This window comes from Manis javanica, chromosome 10, assembly GCF_040802235.1.
Source record: "Manis javanica isolate MJ-LG chromosome 10, MJ_LKY, whole genome shotgun sequence".
NCBI classification, from domain to species: Eukaryota; Metazoa; Chordata; class Mammalia; order Pholidota; family Manidae; genus Manis; species Manis javanica.
Window position 1 is genome coordinate 68028596 of NC_133165.1, and position 24352 is coordinate 68052947.

A 24352-nucleotide genomic window follows, 5' to 3' on the forward strand; every position below is an offset into this window, starting at 1 on the left:
ACAAATGTTTCACACAGATCTTCAAGTTAGCACTTGATCAATATACATCTTCTTTGTGCCTCTTCCCTGAATTATGATAATCAAAGGGATTGGAATCTTGGCTCAACTCTTCTCGGAGTTTGTTGACTTTTGGAATAAGATACAAATGTATTTACTAAACTACACAGGCATCAGAAGAGTCATTTCTAATTCTAAATGTCCTATGTAAAGCAAAGAAACTAATATGCCAAAGCAACTATGAAAAAGAAGAAAAAAGTTGGAGGCCTAACATCATCTGATTTCAATACTTACTAGAAAGCTTTGTAATGAAGGCAGCATGATATTGGCAAAAAGGAAACACACATAGATCAATGGAACAGAATAGAGTCCAGAAATAGCAAGCACATATATAGTCAACTGATTTTTTTACAGAGTTGCAAGGGAAATTCAGCAGAGAAAAGATAGTCTTTTCAACAAATAGGCCAGAACCATTCGATGTCCATATGCAAAGAAATAAACCTTGACCCCTATTTCACATACATATAAAAAATAACCCAAAATGGATTATTCATCTAAATTTAAAACCTGAGACTATAAAACTTCAGGAGAAAATCTTTGAGATCTTGTGTTAGGCAAAGGTTTCACAGATATGACATCAAATGATCCATGGAAGAAAAAATGGATAAATTGGACATCAAAATTAAAAACTTTTCTTTTGTAAGAGACACTAATAAATTACTGAAAAGAAACCATAAACTGGAAGGGAACATTTCAACACACATTCCTGACAAAAGACTTATATCTGGAATAAAGAACTCTCAAAACTCAGCAGTAACAAACAAACAACTCCAATAAAACTTGGACAAAATATTTGAAAATATCTTCTAAAAGAAGATAAACAGATACACATAAACACACGAAAAGATGCTCAAAACCACCAGGCCTTAGGGAAAGACAAACTAAAACCACATGAGATACCACCACACACTCACTAGACTGGCTTAAAAAACAAAAATCTGACAATACCAAGTGCTGTTGAGGATATGCAGGAACTATAAAATGTAAAATTTTGCAACCACTTTGGAAAACAGTTTGATAGTTTCTTACAAAGTTAAACATACGTTTACCATATGACCCAGAAATCTGAGGGATGGGAATGATGACAATGATCTTAAGTCTAAGACAATGCCTGGGATTTCCATTTCTACATTGCCGTGAAAATCCCAATAAACATAACTACATGTGTTAGATAAAATATAAACATGTAAATGCATGAAGGAGTTGTCAAGAATATGAGGAATTCTCAAAGACCTACAAGTAAGTGGCAGAGAGGTAACTGGGTCACTAAAACAGACTTTCATCTTGATGACATCATAAATTTAGGCTTTGATTGTATAGCTTTTCAGGATCTATGAAATAGGAAATAAGTATAAGACTTTCCCAAGCTGAGAAGCCTCATAGATGACCCAGCATAACATTGGATCCTGAAAGGTTACATTCTAAGGGTAAATGAAATAAATATTCCTTAGCCTCCCTAGCACTAGGAAAAGAAAAAAGGAATTCTGCTGAGATTTCATAACTTCAAGACAGCTTCAGTGAGTTTGCAACCCAAATTCATAAAAGCTGAGTGATCAAAAAAACCTCACCCTGACAATTTAGATTAAAATAGGTCTGGGTTAATAGTAGCCCTGAGCACCTGAAAGAATCAAATGAAAAGAAAATTCTGCATGAAGTTCACCTTTAAACAAAGCCTCAGAGAATTCCCATGGAATATAATTCCAAGGTATATGAGTTTACAGTAAAGAAACCATGAACATTAAGGCAACAAAAATACTATGAGTAAAAGGCAGCAAGCACAACAGACCACAGGATTGAACTCCTGAAGATTTCAGATATTATAATTATCAGACATTGAGTCTAAAATAAAAACTGTTTATTTGCTTACAGCAATAAAGGAGGAGAATGGAAATGTGTTGAAAGAGCAGTAGAGCACAAACCAGATTTGGAAGAGAGCCAAAGAGAATGTTAAGTGTAAAGAACGTAACAATTAAAATTTAAAACTCAGTGGGTAGATTTAAAAATATATTAGACAGAACCAAAGAAAGAATTAAGTAAAACAAAGAGCTGAGGAAATTATCCAGAATATAGCCCAGAGAGAAAATACACAGAAAATAGGAAGGATATATACATTCTAGAATACCAGAAGGAGAACAGAGAGAGAATAGAGAAGAAGAAAAAGAGACAATATTAGAGACTTAATGGCTGAGAATTTCCAAGATAGGTGAAAGATACTAATCTTCAAGTTCAGAAATCCCAATGCACTTAAGCAAGATAAACAAAAAGAAGTCTACATCTAGATCATTACTGTGAAACAACAGAACACTAAAGGCAAAGAGCAGATCTTAAAAGCCATCATGTACACAGATTGCCCACAGAGAAATAAAAACCAGACTGACTGCTAACTTTTCAACAGCAACAATAAATGCCAGAAAGACTAGATTAATATCTTCAATGTGCTGAGAGATAATAACTTTCAACACAGAACGGTGACCCAGGGATAATATTCAAGATTGAGAGCTATATAAAGACATACCCAGAAAAACAAAAGCATTTGTCTCTAAAAATTCTCAGTTAAGAACTATGAAGAATGTTTTCCAGGATGAAGGGAAGCAATCCCAGATGGAACTTCTGAGATACAGGAAGGAAAGATGAGGAAAAAAAAGTGGTAAGTTGGTGCATCAATCCAAAGATACACTGACTGTATAAAACAAAAAATTAATTTTTTGTACAGTTAAAAAGGAAAGAGAAGTAAAATATAGGACAATAATAATATATAAATTGGAAAGGGGTGTCTTTGATGATGACCTTGCTTCCCACTTCACTGAGGGAAAGAGAGTTATCAAAGGTAACAGCCCACCACTACATCTGTTTATTACTGGCATTTGTACCCATATACTTTATTTTTCCCTGCTGGCCCTACAGTTAAACTATTCATGCTCCTTTCTAGAGCCAAGTCCTTCACTTGTGCTCTAGATCCCAACATCTCTTGCCTACTCATACAATAATGGCAGCAATTCTTGCCTCTCTTTTGTATCATCATTATTCCTCTCCCTTTTAGAACATTCTCATCAGCCAAAAAAACATGTTATTTTTCTATCCTTAAAAAATAATCCACCCTTCAAACATACTTCCTCTTTCAGATACAACCAATTTCTCTGCTCTCCTTTGCAAAAAAACTACTTGGAAAAATTATTCTCTGTTCTGTTTCAATTTCAGCAAAATAAACTCAAAGAGGAAAAAGAAACTAAGAGCTGAAATTAGTAAAATAAAAACAATAGAAAGGATCCGTAAAACAATGTCCAGTACATATTAACAAACATTTATAAGTCAAATGTTAAACAATTCAGCTGACAGGATAGTTTTAAAGTCTAAAATTTATGAAGAGTATTACCTGTTCTTCCTTTTGTTGAAGATGAATTTTTTAAGTCTCCACTTATACTGGTGACTGTAGCTATGTATTTACGTCCAGGCACCAGGTTAGTAAAAGTGAATTCTTTGGCATCTTTGGGGAGTAACTTATGGATGAGTAAGAGGTCTCTGTCGGCTAGTGAAACGATGTACCTCTCCCATTCTGCTAGAGGGGTCTGCCACATGACACCCAGTGAGGTTTCATTGGCATGTTTGACACGAAGCTGGAGGACGGCCAGGGGGGCTGAGGAGAAAGCAGTGGGGACCTGGGTCACTGATTGCCTCGGAAACACTGGAGTATTCTTTAGAGAGCTATTCTCTTGCACCCACAGGAGCGTTCCAGTTCTGCATTTCTTATGCTTATAAGCTTTCAGGGTTAAAAAAAAAAAAAAAGCTAATCACAAAGAACCTTTGTTCTTATAATGTAACCAGAAGTGAGGATTCAAAAGAATACTATTTGAAAATACTTTACTGGGTCATTTATATTTGACCACATATTACAATATGAGCATTTATCTCTTCATAAGAATTCTACAATACAAAAATAGTTAATTCAATCTTATCATCCACAAAACCACAGAGAAAGTCCATGTTTGAATACTTAGGTAGAGTTAGGAGCTTCTGTTACCTCCATAGCTTGGAAAGACAAAATGCTTCTTCCCTTCATTTCTCAGGAAGGGACACTGATATGTCCATGAAAGGGAGGGTAATAATAGTATAGCTGGATGTAACAGTAGTATCTGATTAAAAACTCCCATTATCTAAAGAATTGAAATTGCTTCCATTTCTTTAAAGGTTTTATTATCACAATTTTTAGGAGACTTTATTCAGAAAAAGGTGTTGATCACACAAAGCAACAGGAAAACAAAATTTTGGAAGAATCAAAGAATCAAATGTGATTTTGTATCAAATGAAGAGTTTCTATAATTTCATCATAATTGAGTCCCTAAATCTGTATCTTCCTTCTTAAATATAATGAAATAAACTTGATTGTTTACATTGAAGCCTATTTTAACTTACCTTATTTACCTCAAGGTAAACTTCAGAAAGTTCTCCTGAGAATTATGCTGACATGCTGAGAGACCCTATAGTCTCCTGGTGGCATTTCCAAGTTCTTTGAGGTAAAATAAAACACCAGAGAAGACATAAATGCTTGCTCTGTGAAGTACTACAAGTGGCTTGGTTTAACCTTATATAGTCCTTGGATCGTCATCCAGTGGATATTAATATGTGTAAAATGAAGATATTACTGGAAGACACAGTTGGCAGCTAAGGAGCTGTCTTGGTCTCTTTTTTTGACATTCTTCCAAGAAGAACATTGAATCAGTGTAGTTATCTCCTTATTACCAGGCAAGACTAAGAGAAGATATTCGAATTTTACTCCAAGTATGGAGTATTCCGTATCACAGGGATTTTCACAGAAATGTTGAGCTTTGATTTTAAATATGAGGAAGTAGACTCAGAGAGGTTGTGACTTGCCCAAAGAATTACAATATAGTGGTGACAGCAAAAATACCAAAATTCATGTCTCAGGATCCTTATTCTCTGCTGCCCCCAAAACCCTTTCCAGTTTATATCCCTTTCCAGTTTAATAACCCTTCCTTGGTACCCCAGATTCCCTCATTAGTCAATATTAGGTCAAGGCAATGGTTTTCTATCACTGATCACCAGCAAAAGGTTGTCAACTATCTTCTTTGTGGGAATGATTCTCAGATTGTTTCCTTCCTATTCTTTTGGTACCTAAAATATCTTTCTTTTATAAAATAATGAGTTAGTAGTGGAACTGATTTTTAATGTTCTATTTTGACAAAGGTGAGATCACAACCCTATTTCATTCTGCAAGTGTATAATATCTCAAATTAAGGCAACAACGGGGTACAACATTGTAAGTTACCTGGGTTACCTGGGGGAGGGACCAAATGAAGGTTCCATCGGTCATTTACACCTTGATGTTTGCTTACCTGTCCTGCCTTGGCAACGCTTAGAATTCTTCAGATTTCCACTCTCTACAGTGACTTCTATCTCATACTGTCTTCCCGGTATGAGCCCCACATCATCAATGGCATAGTGTGTTTCCCCCTTTCCCACAGTGACGTTGCGCAGCACCAAAGAATCATTGAAGAGTAGGACACGGTACTGCTCCCAGTCTCCAGCAGGGGGCGACCAGGTCACTACTAGGGACCTTATCGAACTGTTGTTGTTTGCCTCCAGGTTCTCAACTTTCTCTGGAACTGAAAAGTGAAATGCTGTCAAAAAGGAGATACTAAAGACCAAAGTAAGGCAACTCATTCACTTTTCATGGGCAACTGTAGATATGAGAACTGATACCTGCAATTCAAACATTTCCATCTTTTCTGATATTTATGGATTGCAAATAAGTATTCTTTCTTCATTTGGAGATATTTGACACCGAAGAAATGTATGCTAAAATCATTTGAGTAATTTATCAGTAATGCAATCTTCTGTAATGTTGTTAATAACCCAGTGATATGAACACTGTGTTTTACTGATTGCACGCCAGCCCTAGAGACAATACTGATGCTGCTTCTAATAATGGTGACATTGATGGATGTGGCGTCTTTGGTAGAGATTCTGAATGTTGTGGTCATGAAATATTTTTTTCTAACTGAAAAGATGAATCTCCTGGCAATATAACTCTGATCTTATTCTTTTGCTCAAAAATATTCAAGTTCTCTCTCTATAACTATAGATAAAACATCAAGTCATTGGCATGAGGTTTGTCCCCACCCCAAATCAGACCTCAGATCCCTCCAGTCTTAATTCTGACTCCTCCCTGCAGCCACCCTCTCTCCTCCCCCACTCTCCCCAATGCTGGCCGCCAGTGGCATGTTCTACAGACCTGTAAGTCTCCTGAGCTCCTCTGTCTCTGGGCCTTTGCTTCTACTATTCTTTTCATCTCAAATGCCCTTCCCTCTTTCTTCTTCACTTGTGAAATTGCTTCACATTTTTTAGGTTCTAGTTAAAGGCCATTTCCTCAAGAATTCATTACTGATCTTCTGAAAGTGAATTTTGTTTTCTTGTCTTTCTGACCATATGGCTCTTACTTAGGATCTCTAATGGCACAGAGAACGGACTCAGCCTGGTTTAAACTCCAGCCTCACCATTTACTGGCTGGATGACCATGGACAAGTTATTTGACCTCTCTGAATTATCTGTAAGATGGTGATAATAACAGGACCTCTCTTTTGGTTTTGTTGTAAGAATTAAATGAAATAGTGGTATAAAGTGCCTAGTCAGTGCCTGATACGTGGAAATACCAATACACTTACCGTTAGTAAAACGTACTATGTTTGTGTGTATATATCCTACATTTGTGTGATTAAAATGTGACTTCCTTAAAAGCAAAGGTCAGCAAAGTAAATATTTCAGACTTTAAATGTGGCAGCTTAAATATTTTCCTTTCTTTTACTTTAAAAAAAAGCATTTAAAATGTATAACCCACTCTTAGTTAGTGGTTATGCAAAAAGAGGTCACAGGCCATATGTGGCTGAATGGTGCAGTTTGCTGAACCTTGTCATATTAATAACTCCAAGTTAACAGTACAGTAATTTATAGATTAAAGGCTCTGGGTAAATGTTTGGTGACATAACAAAATAATTTACAGAAAACATGGTTAAGTGCTAACTGGCCCTCATTACAAGAGTTGATCAGAAATGTTTTATTCATTAGTATTAATGCAAATATATTTGTTACTTAAGTTGTATGCATGAAATAGCACATGGAAGAAGAGCCAGTAATGCAAATCATTCAGGAAACAAACGTATCTGTTTAAATAACTCAGATGAATGCAATTAACCCTGTGCTTTACTCTTTATAGGGGCCTTGGCCCACAGCACTCTCAGTCACGTAGACTATACTTTCCAGGTTGGGAACGGAATTTTCCTTCCAACTTATGTTGTCCTATTCTAAAATAGATCAGAGAGTGATTAGGGTAATCAAGGAATATTCTGGAGCCTTAAACTCACCTGTTCTGCCCACTGCCATCTTCTGAGCAGACAATTCACCAGAGATAGTGCTGACAGTAACTTGATAGAGTCGGCCAGGAGTTAAGTCTTTAAATTGAGTTTCTGTAACCTGAGGTGCTAGTATTCTGGACTCTTTGATGGTCCCTTGGTGAAACAGGGTAACATTGTAGGAATCCACATTTCCAAAAGGTCTTTGCCACTTAACTTTTAGAGAGGTCAAATTGCCATTATTTGTCACCTTCAGATTTGAGACTTCCATGGGGGCTAATTAGGAAAAAAGGAAAAGAGACTTTAACTCAGGATATCCTACTAGTCTTGTCACCAAATTTTGATTCATATTTTAATCCCTACAAACCATATGCCCTGCACAGAAGAAAACAGGGACTTCACAAGGCAAAAATAATACTGTAAAACCAAAGAAAGGCCATCTGCTTAATGGAAAGAGCACAAACATGGGGGTCAGGAGCCTGGATTCTGACTTACATTTGGTCATCAGTCAGCGAGGCAAACCTGGGCAGCTCTGTCTCACCGATCCTAGGGGTCCTTACATAAGAAAACCTAAAATGGTCTTTTCCAGGTGGGAACTTCTTTAAGTGGAATGCTCAAAGAAGTTTGCCATCTGCCTAATTTCTTCCCATCTTTATGTCATTAAAAGTAGCTAGTACATACTACATAGATTGGTTAATAGGCCATCACAAAATTTTGTGTGCTAAAGGGACTTTATTTTTCATATTAAATTTATGATAAAGTTAAAGCTTAAGAGTTGTGTTATTGTTTCATCAAAAGAAAATGATTACAAAAGACTTTGTTGAATATTTTTCATGCCTCTTGCCTATGCCGTGCTAATGGCACCATATAAATTAACAGTGTTTTGTTAAAAGAATGGGCACAGCACATTGCAGGCCAGTTACAAGTGTAATTTACTCGATATACATACAGAATTCTTAAGATATGTGGTACATTTTTGTTGGGAATGTCTACACATCTTTGAAGTGTGATACTGTGAGAGGTATGTTCCCAAATATCCTTCCCACCAACTTTCAATAGTTCCAGGAACTCTCCCACTACAGTAATTTCTAAAGAACTACATATTTTAAGATTTCTGTTAGAATTAGATATGTTACCAAGAGATGGTATTTATTAACATGTTAGACCCTGCAGAAGCACGAGAAGCCACTGGAATGTAAATTCCATGAGGACAAAGACTTGGTTTCTCTTGCTGTTATGTCCATAATGCCTAGCATATAGTTTACATGCAGTAAATGAATGAATGAGTATATGAATTATTCATTAAAAATTACACAGATCAGTTATCTGGGTATGCTAGGCTGTGAGAACAGCTCCTGTAGTACTGGGTGCCAGGACGTTTTATTGGATACAGAATTTGGGAAATGGCTGTTTCACAGGAAAGGACTTTGCATAGCACTGAGCAAAGTAATCTGGGTTCATTGGGAGTGATGATGTTAGGAAGGCAGTGGATTCCTGTTTAAGAGAAAAGGAAGCAGTAATCCTTACCAAGGAGATTGGCATGCTAAAACGAGAAGCTGAGACTGTATACATTATTAACTTTGGCTACTTAAGAATGTTGCCAAAGGCTAGTCTAAACTTTAGAATAAAAGGGAATCCCTCTTTTTCTAAGTAGGAAAGTGGATACATACTAAGTGCCTTCTGTAACATGAATTTCAATCTGTCCTATATTACCAGTTATTCAAATAAATTAATAAAACTTTACTAAAAATTTTTTATACAATCTTATGATGGCTTCACATACAAAAAACAGTGGTTCAACATTCACCCATATTATCAAGACCTCACCCTCTGCATTGCGGTCACTGTCTATCAATGTACTAAGATGCTATAGAGTCATTAATTGTATTCTTCGTACTTCTCCGTATTGTACTACCATCCCAGTGACCTACGTATGTTGCGATTGTGATGTATAGTGCCCCTTAATCCTCTTTTCCCCCCCTACTCACCCTTCCCAACCCTTCCCCTTTGTTAACCACTAGTCCCTTCTCGGTGTTTATGAGTCTACTGTCTTTTTTTGTTCCTTCTGTTTCAAGTAAGCCTTGTTTATTAAACATTTTTTGAGCTTCATTCTCATTCAGCTAGCTAGGAGAACTTACTTGTTCTGGCTGGTTTCCATCTGTAGCTTCTTAGCCCTGCAGCCTCAGTCACGATGGTGAAGTTGTAGAGGTGACCAGGTATCAGTCCGTGAAAAGTGTAGGAAGTAACATATTTGTTCACGACACTGCCGTGAACTAGGGCCCTTTTATCCATTAGCATCAACTGGTATCTCTCCATGTTCCCAGAGCCATGAGACCAGGAAATCAGGAGAGAATTAGTTTTTGATGAAACTTCAATATCTTTCACTGGGGATGGCACTAGTGGGATGAAATGTATTTCCAACATGTCATTTGTAATTTCCTTTTAGAGACACAGACACACTGAATTTGAATCACACATTCACTTACGCTTCTCTGTACATCTAACTTGTATAATAACCAATGAAAACAGAATTCTTGACATTTCACTGGTACCTGTTTTTAATGTTCTTTTCAAAGCTCACAGTCTAAAACTACATCATAGTTTACTTGTCTTCCCGACCTGATAGGTATTAAGGTGGTTTTCTGCCAATGTGGCACAACGGTAAAGTGAAAGGGGAAAAGGAAAGATCTATGGAAGATAAAAAAAACCAAGAAGAGCACTAAAGCAGGGAAGAAAATGAGGGGAGAGTGAATGGTAAGACAGTACTATACAGACAGGGATGCTAATATGTTACTGATGTCAGGATGTTCAGGGGCAAGTAAAGACTTGTTCCAAAGATAGGGATATTTAAGAAACATCATTACTTGATGTTTTGAGAAAAATATAAAAAGGAGGAAAACATTTGAGAAATCAGTTTTATGGCACAAACTCAGGAACTGAGTCAGAAAATGCTGTTGCTTAAGATGCAAGTTAAAGGGCCATTAGGAAACATTTATTTCATTTTGGAGAGAATTGCAGTCCCAGAGAAATTCCATGATTTGTTCAAAATCATCCAGCAAGCTTGCAGGACAGCCACACCATCTTATTTTCAGTCCAGTTTTTCAACTGTATTGCACCGTCTATATCTATCTATCTATCTATCTATGTATCTATCTATCTATCTATCAATCAATCAATTATCTATCTATCTATCATCTATCTATCTATCTATCTATCTATCTATCTATCTATCTATCTATCTAATTTATGGTCTGGGGACATTCTTACTCCCATTTCTTGAATTTAATATAATTTCAAAAGAAGCATAGGCTATGAAATTCTCAATCATCTGTAAAGAGGTCTTACCTGTTGATCCATTGGTATAAATTGTAAAGGAACGTTTATTTCCAGAAATAGCTGTGATGGTAATATTGTAATTACTACCAGCAGTGAGGTTAAAAAATGTATATTCATTCCGCAAAGTACTTTTCTGAATGTGGGTCCTCTGTATCTTTTGGTTATCATCAAATAACTGCACCTCATACTGGGTGACTTTTCCAGAAGAAGGAGTCCACCAAACATGCAAGCTGGCTGAGGTAGTCTTCTCTTTGCTGACTGCAAACCTAGCAGGAGGTAAAGGATCTGCAAGGCAGAAACCAAGAAAAAGAACATAGCTTGAAGACTTTTGCAAATATATGTTTACCTTGTTGTAACCCAGATTCATTTTCCTTAATAACTAAGAATCATCTGCCCATGAAATAAATTCAGTGTTAGCTGCTATTATTATTAATTATTATTCCTATAATCAGGAGATCTTATACAGAAGCAGGTAAATGTAGTGGCAGAGACTCTGGACTTTGGAGTCAGACAGAACTCAACTCAAATCTCAGCTCCATCATGTATTAGTCTTGAGGCTTTGGACAAGTTACTTAATCTATTAGCCTCCACTTTCCCATCTAGCTGGAGAGTACAATAATATCTACATTCTCAGATGTTTGGAAGAATAATAAGATAGAGAAGAGACTTTACCTGGTATATAACGGGCACTCAGTAACATAAACATATTCTGTCTGCTTAATCATAAGAAAAAGTTTCCTCTGAATCACTGACAAAATGGAGGCAAAAGTGGAATACAATTTTTTAAAACAAAACTAATAGCAGCTTTAATTGCCTTCTCCATTAAAAAAAATTTGATAAAATCTTATGAGTTTGCTCTCATGAGTTAACTTTTTTTTAAAGTTTTTTATTGTATCATTAATTTAGTATTAGTCTAAGTTGTACATAGTGATTGGACATTTTTATACATTACAGAATGCTCACAACAATAAGTTAAGTTACCATCTGTGATTATACTAAGTTATTACAATATTAGTGACTACACTCCCTATGCTGCAGTTTTTATTCCCATTGCTTATTTATCTTATAACTGGAGCCACGGCCTGAAATGCTTTAGAACCACAAAAGTCTCTTCAATACATGGGGCTGAGAAATAAGGCTCTAGGATTTTTTTTAGGATTTTAGGATTATTTGTGTTAGTCTGTGAAAAATGCCATTAGTATTTTAGTAAGGATTGCACTGCATCTGTATACTGCTTTGAGTATATGGACATTTTAATAATATTAATTTTTCCAATCCATCAGCATGGTATATCTTCCCATTTATTTGTGTTATCTTCAATTTCTTTAATCAATTATTATAGTTTTTGGATCTGTTTAGTCTGTTCAGATTTTCTGTTTCTTCCTAATTCACTCCTGGAAGTATGTATGTTTTTAGGAATATATTCATTTCTTCTATGTTGTCCAGTTTGTTGGCATATAGTTTTTCATAGATTTCTCTTATAATCCTTTGCATTTCTGTGGTGTCAGTTGTAACTTCTCTTTCATTTCTGATTTTGTTTGAGTCCTCTTTCTTTTCTTTATGAGTCTGGTTAAAAGTTTATCAATTTTGTTCACATTTTCAAAAAACCAGCTCTTAGTTTCACTGATGTTTTGTATTACTTTTTTACTCTCTATTTCATTTATTTGCATTCTGATTTTTAATATTTCTTTCCTATTACCAACTTTGGACTTTGTTCTTTTCTTCTAGTTCCTTTAGGTATAAGGTTAGATTGTTTTTCTGAGATTTTTCTTTCTTGAGGTATTCCTCTATCACTATAAACTTTCCTCTTAGAATTGCTTTCACTGCATCCCATAGATTTTGAGTCATTGTGTTTCTGTTTCTGTTTGTCTCCACATACGTTTTTATTTCCTCTTTGATTTCTTTGTTGACCCATTGGTTGTTCAGTAGCTGTTTAGCCTGAAGATGTTTGTTTTTTACAATTGATTTCTAGTTTCACACCGTGTGGTTGGAACAGATGCTTGATATAATTTCAATCTTCTTAAATTTATTGAATCTTGTTTTGTGACCTAACGTGTGATCTATCCTGGAAAACATTCTGTGTGCACTTGGGAAGAATGTGTATCCTGCTTTTGGGTGGACTTGTTCTGTAGATGTCTGTTAAGTCCATCTGGTCTAATGTGTCATTCAAAGTCACTGTTTCCTTGTTGATTTTCTGTCTGGATGATCAATTCATTGATGTAAGTGAGATGTTGAAGTCCCCTACTATTATTGTATTACTGTCAATTTCTCCCTTTATGTCTGTGAGTATTTGTTTTACATATTTAGGTGCTCCTATGTTGGATGCATTTATATTTATAATTGTTATATCCTCCTGATGGATTGATCCCTTTTTCATTATGTTATGCTCTTCTTTGTCTTGTTACATTGTTTGTTTTGAAGTCCATTTTGACTGATATATGTATTGTTACTTAGCCTTTTTTTTTGACTTCCATTTGCATGGAATATGTTTTTCCATCCCTTCATTTTCTGTCTGTATGTGCCTTAAGGTCTGAAGTGAGTCTTTTGTAAGCAGCACATAGATAAGTCTTGGTTCTTTTTTTTTAAGCCATTCATTGCCTCCATGCCTTTTGATTAGAGCATTTAGTCCATTTATATTTAAGGTATTTACTATTGATACGTATGTACTTAATGCCATTTTTTTTTAACTGTTTTCTGATTGTTTTTGTAGTTTCTCTCTGTTCCTTTCTTCTTCTCTCGCTCTCTTCTCTCTTGATTTGATGATTTTCTTTAGTGCTTGGGTTCCTTTCTCTTTTTCTGTGTGTATCTTTTATAGGTTTTTGGTTTGTGGTTACCATGAGGTTCATACACAGCATCCAATACAAATCGTAGTCTATATCAGGTGGATGGTTGCTTAAGTTCAAACACATTCTAAAAGCATTACTTTTTTGTTACTCCCCCTTCCATATTTTATACATATGATGTCAAAATTTACATCTTTTTATTTTGTATATCCCTTGACTAATTTTTGTGTATATGATTGGTTCTACTACTTTTGTCTTTTGAACTTCACACTAGCTTTATAAGTGATTGATCTAGTACCTTTACTGTATGTTTTTAACCAGTGAAATTTTTTTCCTTTCATTCTTTCTTCTAGTTGTGACCTTTTCTTTTTCACTTAAGGAAGTTCCTTTAACATTTCTTATATGGCATGTTTAGTGACAAACTCCTTTAACCTTTGTTTGACTGGGAAAGTCTTTATCTCTCCTTCAATTCTGAATGATAATCTTGCTGGGTAGGGTATTCTTGGTTGTAGGATTTTTCCGTTGAGTATTTTAAATATATCATGCCACTTGCTCCCTTCTGGCCTACAAAATTTCTACTGAAAAATCATCCAATATCCTTATGAGATTTCCCTTGTATGTAATTGTTTGTTTTTCTCTTGCTGCTTTTAAGATTCTCTCTTTATCTTTAATCTTTCATATTTTAATTATGATGTGTCTTGGTGTGGACCTTCTAAGGTTCATCTTGTTTGGGGCTTTCTGTGTTTCCTGGACCTGTATATCTGTTTCCTTCCCCAAGTTAGGGAAGTTTTCAGCTATTTTTTCTTCAAATAAGTTTTCAGTCCCTTTGTCTTTCTCTTCTTCTGCAACCCCTATCATGCATGTATTGTTTCACTTGAAGTTGTTGCAGAGCTCTTTTAACTACTTCTCATTTAAAAAAATTGCTTTCTTTTTGCTATTGTAGCTTGGTTGCTTTCCATTTCCCTGTCTTCATTGATTTATTCTTCTTCATCCTCTAATCTGCTTTTGATTTCTTTAGTTGTATTTTTCATTTCAGGTACTGTATTCTTCAGTTCTGACTGGTTCTTTTTCATATATTCTATCTCTTTGTTGAAGTTCTCACTGAGTTACTCTACTTTCTTTCCAGTCTGCTATCTTTATGACCATTACTCTGAAGTCTTTATCAGGTAGATTGCTTATCTCCATTTCATGTAGCTCTTTTTCTGGCATTTTATCTTGTTCTTTCATTTGGAACTTATTTCTTTGCCTCCTCATTTTGTCTGAATCACTGTGTTTATTGTATGTATTAGGTAAGTCTACTCTGTCTCCTGATCTTGAAGGTAATGGCCTTTTATAGTAGGTATCATGTGGTGACCAGTACGGCAATGCCCCCTGGCTACCAGAACCAGACACTCCAGGGCTGTCCCATGTGTGGTATATATGTACCCTCCTGTTGTGGCTGGACTGGTGGGTGGGGCTGGCTCTCTGTCTGGCTGTCATCAATGATTGGCCAGGTGGTAGAATGTGGGCATACTGGCTTGTAATGCTCATTCCTGGTGCTGCTGGCTGAAAGGCTTGGTTACAGCCTTTGCAGATGCACTGATGGGCAGGGGCAGCCCTCAGTCTGGTTGTCAGCAAAGGCTTGCTGAGCAATTATGGGCACAGTGGGAGAAAGGGCTTATCCCCAGCGCTCCTGCCTGAGAAGCCTGGATTTTACTGCTGGTGTCTACTGCAAGCATACTGGTGGGTGGGGCTAGTTCCTCCTCTCCGCAGGTGGGAAACACTCTGTTAAGGCACTATTCCTGGCTGAGGCTCATCACCAGATATAGAGGGGTGGTAGTTGCTCTTTGGGGGATGTTAGTCCTGACTGAGGCTCTCTGCAGAGTATAATGGTGCAGGAGTTGCTTTGGAGGGGCACCTGAGACAGTGACTGGGTTGGTTAGGGTGAGTCTGCAAAGGAAAGCCAGGACAGGGCAAGTGGTGCTGGTATAGTAGATGGAGAATGTCAAAACTGGTTCTCCAAGTGTCTAACCAGCTGGGCTGTGGCAGAGCAAGAAAGATGGCACCTGCCAGACCCACCTTCCCTGAAGAAAGCTCCTGCAGATTCCCACCCCAGCACACATCCTCCAGTTAGTCATTATATTTCCTTCAGGCATAACCCAGGTGCTTTTCAAACTACTGTTTCTGTGCTGTGTGTCAGTGACTGACATAGCATACCAGCCTTCCAAGAGGAGAGACTTGGCCTCCCTCAGCTCTGCTCTCCCGTAGTTAAGTCCCACTGATTTTCAAAGCTCATTAATTGTGTAAGATCTGCTCTGCCATTCTTCACGTCATTTTCAGAGTAAATTGTATAATATGTAGTGTTTGCCTTGGTGTGAACATGGGAGGAAGTGACAGTAGAAACCTCCTATTCCACCATCTTCCAGGATGTTCTCTCCCCCAGTAAAGTTTCTAACCATTGAGATAAAAAACAAAGAAAATCTCAAGATGAGTCTCACTTATAGGTTCTTGAGGAAAAATAGTACTTTTTCTTGTAATATTATTTAAATTTTCTATCCTATGTAATAGTCTATATTTCAGGACGTCATAATAAAAAGAAGGAACATAATAATTTCCCCTCACGGAAAGTTTTCTTGTTGCCTGGCAAGGATAAGGGACTCACCACCATGAAGTTCTAACAGACCATTGAAACCCAAGAACAACCTTGTCATAGCCAACTGAGGTGACGCATTTTGCTGAAGAGGCAGTTTAAGGACATGGATGAGAGGGACAGCTGCTTTCCAGTGATAGTTCAAAAGGGATCAATACTGTCATCTAGGTCTACAACCAAGCCAGATAAAAGTTAAAAAAGAATTATGATCAATATAATCTAAACACACATAAGATGTAAAATATGAGCTATAAAAAATAAATTTTAAGATTGCGTGCCTAGAGGGTGAAGTTCAGAAATGCAGACTTTATCTAATCTCTCTGAGCCAGAAAACAAAACAGTCAATCCTTTGTACATCCGCCAAAACAAAGGAACAATGAGACTGGGAAGTGCCTGGGCTGCGAGAACCTGCACTGGAAACAAACACTTAAAACCCCATTTATCCTGTGATAAAGCCCTTTGCTGGCCGTTGTCCACTATTTCTAAGCATGCTGCAGAAGTTAACTCGTTTTCAGACTTCTTTTCAATCTTAGCCCAGTGAAAACTCTGCTATGTTAGAAATTTTTTTTCAGTATCTTATTAGAAACAAGTTAGGTTCTTCCCTCAGGGGTGCTAATTTCATATATACATATATATGAGAGAGAGAAAGACGTTTTTAGTGCTGTTTGAAAATTTAGTTAGGTGTCTGTAATCTTCTAATCATAGGACAGTGTAAATGTAATTAGAAAACCTTACCTGACTTAATGTAATTTATGCTGATGGCCAGACTTATCAATGCACATATGTGTACATTTATAGCCTTTCCATTTTTTCCACCCATCATTATCATACATGCAGTAACCAGTGAGGTAGCATAAACTGTGAAAACTGTCAAAAACCATTAATCTGTAATTTAATCTCAATCAATATATCAACATTTATCATTAGCCATAAAAAATATCTTTGTACCTCCTAGCTCCAGACAGACCTGGAATATGGAATGCCAGATGCAAAGTTCTGTAGTATTCCCCTGCTGTATCTCAGTGAGTCTGCCAGTATCAGGAAGCCCCAGGATTTCATAAGTAGGCTTGGTGTTAACCCAATTTTTCTGTTCTCAGAGGAAAAGATGAAGTTTAGCGAAAGTCCTATACCAAAATGAATTCTTCATTTCTTCCTTCTTTCATTTTTTTTAATATGTGCTTAGGAAGAGGGAGAAACTCATGTATATATAAAATGGGAGAAATATTTGTTTAAAAATTCTTTTGCATGACCATTAAGACATGATTATCTCTTGATACAGGGATCTTCAGAATATTTAGAATTTGAAATGATAATATTTATTTTGGAACTCAATTCAACCTTGTAACAAGAGCACAGTCAATCCATGGGCTAGTGTACCAAAAGCATTTCTTGAAGTCATAATAGCATCCCGGTATATCTGCATCAGATGTGTTGCAGCTTACAATGTGCTTTCTCAGTTGGAATAGGAGGTCAGAGATATTAACTGATTCACTTACGTTATATAGGTAACAAATAGTACAGCTGAGCTTTTAATATTTGGCTCCAAGTCATGCATTTTTTCTGTCTCACCTTAGCTATTGCAGAGTGGGAAGACGTTGGGAGATGCATATTCAGTGTAACAAAACAGAACAACAAAATATCAAACCAGATGTCTATGGAAAAGAGTGGGCAAATGTACAGAATTTTCACTTAATGGTTCCAACATGGTAGTATAGGTAATGAGTAACAACACTAAGGACAGCAAAATCTAATTCTGTGGCCTTGGAAGTTTTATTGTGTTTTTAAAAAAATGTTTTTCTTGTTTGTTCTTTCTTTCCCCCCTAAAGTAACTGCCTTACATCACCTTGTGTTTGGATTACTTCAAGAGCTTTCTGGGTATCTGCCTTATTTTCTATCTTTCCTCCACTATTGCCAAATAACTGCTCTGTATCTCTCTTCCATTTGCCATCCTCATCCCCCCTTGAAGCGCCAAGAAGTTTTCATGAGATGAAGTCTAAGTTTTATGGTAGGTACTCAAAGTCATCTCAAACAGGATGCTATTCCCCTCACCTCCATCTTATCTTTCACCACAAACTCCAGACCAAGAGATCTGTCTTTTTAGTAATTAAGAGTCAATTTCTGTACCGTTACAGAAATTGGGATGCTATTCCAGTTAAAAGCAGGGTGCCTAGGAGAATGGAAGCTGCATTTATGCAGCTCTCTGCATAAGATGGAGTGAACATCAACTATTCATATAAAATAATTGGGAACTTTTTTATGGAAATCAGGGTAAGTAGGGGCAAAAGTCGCAAAGCATCCCTTGATACAGAGTTTTGGAAATGGGCAGAGGAAAAAATGAAAAAGCTGTTGCTCACAATCTCCAGTTAATTAAATAAATTTATAGAGCAGCGGTGTTCTTTTACTTTGTGATATTGTTACTATTTAACTATAGTCGGTTTTCTGACTCCTTGTAAGATTGTAAGATGACATAACTCTATTATGTTAACACATCAGATTAACATGCATTTGATTTATCAGCTTTATACATATAAAGTTCAGGTGGTAAGGAACTTTCCAAGTTGTAACAACCTTGAAAGGGAAATTAAAGAAGTTTTGACAATCATTTGATTCATCACTGGCAACAGTGGAAGATGCCATGTTATTCAGCAGTCGTCATACACAGCCCTAGGTATGTACGTAGTAGATGATCGGCCCTCTAGGAGTCTATAGTCTACTCAGGCAGTTGACATATGTGAAAAAGGGACACAAAAAAGGTCAGTTACCAGGGAGGGTGACTTTGATGTCATCCTGGACCTGGGTTCAAATCCCAACACTGTCACAACCGTGTCTTTAGGCAACCTTGCTGATGCTTGGTTTCCTCATCTGAAAGTGGGACTGAAAATACCTACTTTACAGAGCTGTAAGTGTTAAGAGGTCATGCAGGTGAGGTGGTAAGTGCAGCCATGGCACAGAGTGGGTGCTCAGTGAGTGACAGCTGGTATCAGTGTTGCTGTTCTTCTTGCTGTTAAGAGTAACACAGGCCAGCATCAATGCTGAAGATACAGATGGAGTATGATTTCCAAGGGTTAAGGTCTCAGAGGTGGGCTTCAGGAAGGAAATGAACACATGTGGAAGGTCAAGTCAGACTTAGAAATCAGAAAGAAGAAAGGGCATTGCAGAGCGAGAAAGCAGTGTAAACGGAAGCACAGTAGGCTCACTTCTGGGGAGTGTTAGAGAACCGTTCCAGCACTGAGGGTACCCTGACTGCTGGTGGGGACTTTAATGCCCTCATCCCCATGACATCCTTCAGTAGCTCCATTTGAATGCTTTGATATTAAAACTGAGGCGTTCTCAATATTATCTAAAGTGCTACACACAAGCAGCATAAAGAGAAGTCCCTTGGTTTCCCCTTCTAATCAGATTGCTGACCAGAAGTCTTTCTTATATAGAAATTAATGAGCTATAACTTGACGTATGATTCCAAACCTGCACATGTAGATATTAAGGAATTATTATTAATGTTAGGTATCATAATAATGTGGTTATGTTAAAAGTAACTTATCTTTCAGAAATGCATACTGAAATATTTATCAATGGAATGAGTGAGTGGGTAGGGGATAGGGGACTGCGCTTCATATAGATGAAACAAGATTGGCTATCAATTGGTAAGTGATGAGTACATGATAGCTCATCATAATATTCTGTTGACTTCTTTGTGTTTGAGTTTTTCCATATTAAAGATATAAAACAAAATCAAAACCCCAAATCCCTGGAAATCTATACACCTACTATGTTAATTTTAGTTGCATATTGTTTGTTTATAGACATATATTTATCTTCATTTATATACATTCAATCATATATGAATTTTCCCTAACAGTCAGAAAGGTGTCTGTGTTATTCTTTATCCCCCAGGGGGGATTCAGTGAATTGGTATGTGGGAATGGAAGGTGGAACACCTTTCTTTGTTCTTTGCTTATTCTGCTGGAATCAATTAGAGTTTATTTTTTTCTGGCTAACCTGTAGAATGTCAGGCCTAATGAAGTCAAACTAATGGAGAAAGTCTCATAAGCACACAAAAGAAGATCAAGTTCAGAGAACTAGGTTGGTTCATTTGATACATGTAGCTCAGCTTGACCTTAGAATTCCTGATGTAGACTGCAAATGGCCAATTGTTAAATACTGAAGCCCATCACCAAAAGTTCAACACAACAGAAAATCAATAGCTGCTTAAAATTTCTTCACACTGTAGTATATTTAGTCATTATTCCACCCTGGTGTAGGCTAAGTAAATATGGATTTAAAGTATTTCATAACATATCTTTTCCCTTTCAAAAACTGACTTGAGCCAATATCATACTTAACAGCAAGAAGCTGAAAGCTTTTCCTCTAAGGTCAGGAAGAAGACAGGGATGCCCATTCTCTCCACTTCTATTCAACATAGTACTGGAGGTCCTAGCCAAGGCAAACAGACAAAACAAAGAAATAAAAGGCATCTAGATTGGCAAGGAAGAAGTTAAACTGTCCCTGTTTTCAGATGACATGATATTGTACATAAACAACCCTAAAAAATCCACTCCAAAACTACTAGAATATATGAATTCAGCAAAGTTACAGGATACAAAATTAATACACAGAAATATGTTGCATTCATATACACTAACTATGAACTAGCAGAAAGAGAAATCAGGAAAACAATTCCATTCACAATTGTATCAAAAAGAAAAAAATACCTAGGAATATACCTAACCAAGAAAGTGAAAGACCTATACTCTGAAAACTACAAGATACTCACGAGAGAAATTAAAGAAGATATCAATAAATGGAAACACATCCTGTGCTCATGGCTAGGAAGAATTAATATTGTCAAAATGGCCATCCTGCCCAAAGCAATATACAGATTCAATGCAATCCCTATCAGAAGACCAACAGCATTCTTCAACAAACTAGAGTAAATAGTTCTAAAATTCATATGGAACCACAAAAGACCCCAAATAGCCAAAGCAATCCTGAGAAGGAAGAATAAAGTGGGGCAGATAACACTCCCCGATTTCAAGCTCTACTACAAAGCCACAGTAATCAAGACAATTTGGTCCTGGCACAAGAACAGACCCACAGACCAATGTAACAGACTAGAGAGCCCAGATATAAATGCAAGCATATATAGTCAATTAATATAGGATAAAGGAGCCATGGATACACAATGGGAAAATGATAGCCTCTTCAACAACTGATGTTGGCAAAACTGGACAGCTACATGTAAGAGAATGAAACTGGATTATTGCCTAACCCCATACACAAAAGTAAACTCAAAATGGATGAAAGACCTGAATGTAAGTCATGAAACCATTAAACTCTTAAAAGAAAACATAGGCAAAAATCTCTTGAATATAAACATGAGCAACTTTTTCCTGAACACATCTCCTTGGGCAAGGGAAACAAAATAAAAAATGAATAAATGGGACTATATCATGCTAAAAAGTTTATCTATAGCAAAGGACACCATCAGCAGAACAAAAAGGCATCCTGCAGTATGGGAGAATATATTTGTAAATGACCTATCTGACAAGGGGTTAACATCCAAAAATATAAAGAACTCACATGCCTCAACACCCTAAAAGAAAATAACCCGATTAAAAATGGGCAGAGGATCTGACCAGACATTTCTCCAAAGAAGAAATTCAGATGGTCAACAGATGCATGAAAAGATGCTCCACATCACTAATTATCAGGGAAATGCAAATTAAAACCACAATGAGATATCACCTCACACCAGTTAGGAGGGCCAACAGAAAAGACTAGGAACAACAAATGCTGGCGAGGATGCAGAGGAACCCTCCAACACTGTTGATGGGAATGTAAATTAGTTCAACCATTGTGGAAAGCACTATGGAGGTTCCTCAAAAAACTAAAAATAGAAATACCATTTAATCTAGGGATTCCACTCCTAGGAATTTACCCTAAGAATGCAGGAGCCCAGTTTCAAAAAGACATATGCACCCCTATGTTTATCACAGCACTATTTACAATAGCCAAGAAATGGAAGCAACTTATGTGTCCATCAGTAGATGAATGGATCAAGAAGATGAGGTACATACACACAATGTAATATTCTTCAGCCATACAAGAAAACAAATCCTGGGAGGGAGCCAAGATGGCGGCATGAGTAGAGCAGTGGAAATCTCCAAAAACCACATATATCTATGAAAATATAACAAAGACAACTCTTCTAGAATAAAGACCAGAGGACACAGGACAACATCCAGACCACATCCACACCTGCGAGAACTCAGCGCCTCACAAAGGGGTAAGATACAAGCTCCGGCTCGGCAGGACCCGAGTGCCCCACCCCCCAGCTCCCGGAGGGAGGAGAGCAGTCAGCAGGGAGGGAGAAGGAGCCCAGGACTGCTGAACACCCAGCCCCAGCCATCCGGAACAGAGCGCAGACACAGTGCATGCGCGGGGCCCTGGATACTAGGGAAACAGGGCAGCAAGACCAGTGAGCGGGTCCCTAGGCCTGGTGCTGGAGAACAAAGAAAAGCGAGTGGCCATTTTTTTTTCTTTTTTTCTTTTTGGCGAGTGCTTTTTGGAAGTCTTAAAGGGACAGGGACCCCAATACTAGGGAAACAGGGCAGCAAGACTGGTGAGTGGGTGCCTGAGGCCGGTGCCTGAGGACAAAGAAAAGCAAGCAGTTTTTAAAAAATTATTTATTTAATTTTTTTGTTGTTGTTGTTGTTGTTTGGTTTTGGTGAGTGCTTTTTGAAAGTCTTAAAGGGGCAGGGCGGGACACTTAGTCCAGAGGTAGGGAATCTGGGGATCTCTGGGCACTCTAACCCCCTGGGCAGCAGGGAGCACGGAGGCCCCTTACGGAGATAAATAGCCTCCCGGCTGCTCCCCCTCCAATGCGGCTCCACCATTTTGGAGCAGCAACCGGAGCCAGGCCACACCCACAGCAACAGCGGAGATAAACTCCATAGCAGCTGGGAAGGAAGCAGAAGCCCTGTCTGCGTGCAGCTTCCCAGCACAAGCCACTAGAGGTCGCTGTTCTCCCAGGAGAGGAAGGCCACAAACCAACAAGAAGGGAAGTTCTTCCACCCATCACTCGTTCCAGCTCTGCAAACTATTTCTATCACCATGAAAAGGCAAAATTACAGGCAAACCAAGACCACAGAGGCAACACCAGAGAAGGAGACAGACCTAACCAGTCTTCCTGAAAAAGAATTCAAAATAAAAATCATAAACATGCTGACGGAGATGCAGAGAAATATGCAAGAGCAATGGGATGAAGTCTGGAGGGAGATCACAGATGCCAGGAAGGAGATAACAGAAGTAAAACAAACTCTGGAAGGATTTATAAGCAGAATGGATAAGATGCAAGAGGCCACGGAAGGAATAGAAACCAGAGAATAGGAACGCATAGAAGCTGACATAAAGAGAGATAAAAGGATCTCCAGGAATGAAACAATATTAAGAGAAATGCATGACCAATTGAAAAGGAACAATATCCATATTATAGGGGTACCAGAAGAAGAAGAGAGAGGAAAAGGGATAGAAAGTGTCTTTGAAGAAATAATTGCTGAAAACTTCCCCAAACTAAGGGAGGAAATAATCGAATAGACCACGGAAATACACAAAACCCCCAACAGAAAGGATCCAAGGAGGACAACACCAAGACACATAATAATTAAAATGGCAAAGATCAAGGACAAGGAAAGAGTTTTAAAGGCAGCTAGAGATAAAAAGGTCACTTATAAAGGAAAACCCATCAGGCTATCATCAGACTTCTCAACAGAAACCCTACAGGCCAGAAGAGAATGGCATGATATATTTAATGCAATGAACAGAAGGGCCTTGAACCAAGGATACTGTATCCAGCACGACTATCATTTAAATATGATGGCGGGATTAAATAATTCCCAGACAAGCAAAAGCTGAGGGAATTTGCTTCCCACAAACCACCTCTACAGGGCATCTTACAGGGACTGCTCTAGATGGGAGCACTCCTAAAAAGAGCACAGAACAAAACACCCAACATATGAAGAATGGAGGAGGAGGAATAAGAAGGGAGAGCAGAAAAGAATCTCCAGACAGTGTATATAACAGCTCAATAAGCCAGTTAAGTTAGGAAGTAAGATACTAAAGAGGCTAACCTTGAACCTTTGGTAACCACAAATTTAAAGCCTGCAATGGCAATAAGTACATAT

At 37.5% G+C, this 24352-nt stretch overlaps 1 protein-coding gene across 4 annotated transcripts in view; it reads right to left on the reverse strand.

The window, feature by feature from the left end:
* Positions 1-24352, reverse strand: part of PTPRB (protein tyrosine phosphatase receptor type B) — a 130101-nt gene that overhangs the window by 62906 nt on the left and 42843 nt on the right. For 3 of the 4 annotated variants that reach the window (XM_073215593.1, XM_073215592.1, XM_073215595.1), the window contains 5 exons: positions 10767-11042; positions 9560-9817; positions 7434-7697; positions 5409-5678; positions 3431-3691 (listed from right to left, as the gene is read on the reverse strand). In XM_073215593.1, coding sequence (XP_073071694.1) covers positions 3431-3691; positions 5409-5678; positions 7434-7697; positions 9560-9817; positions 10767-11042 — 1329 coding nt within the window. The remainder of the gene's footprint in view (positions 1-3430; positions 3692-5408; positions 5679-7433; positions 7698-9559; positions 9818-10766; positions 11043-24352) is intronic. The other variant, XM_073215594.1, reaches the window with a different exon arrangement.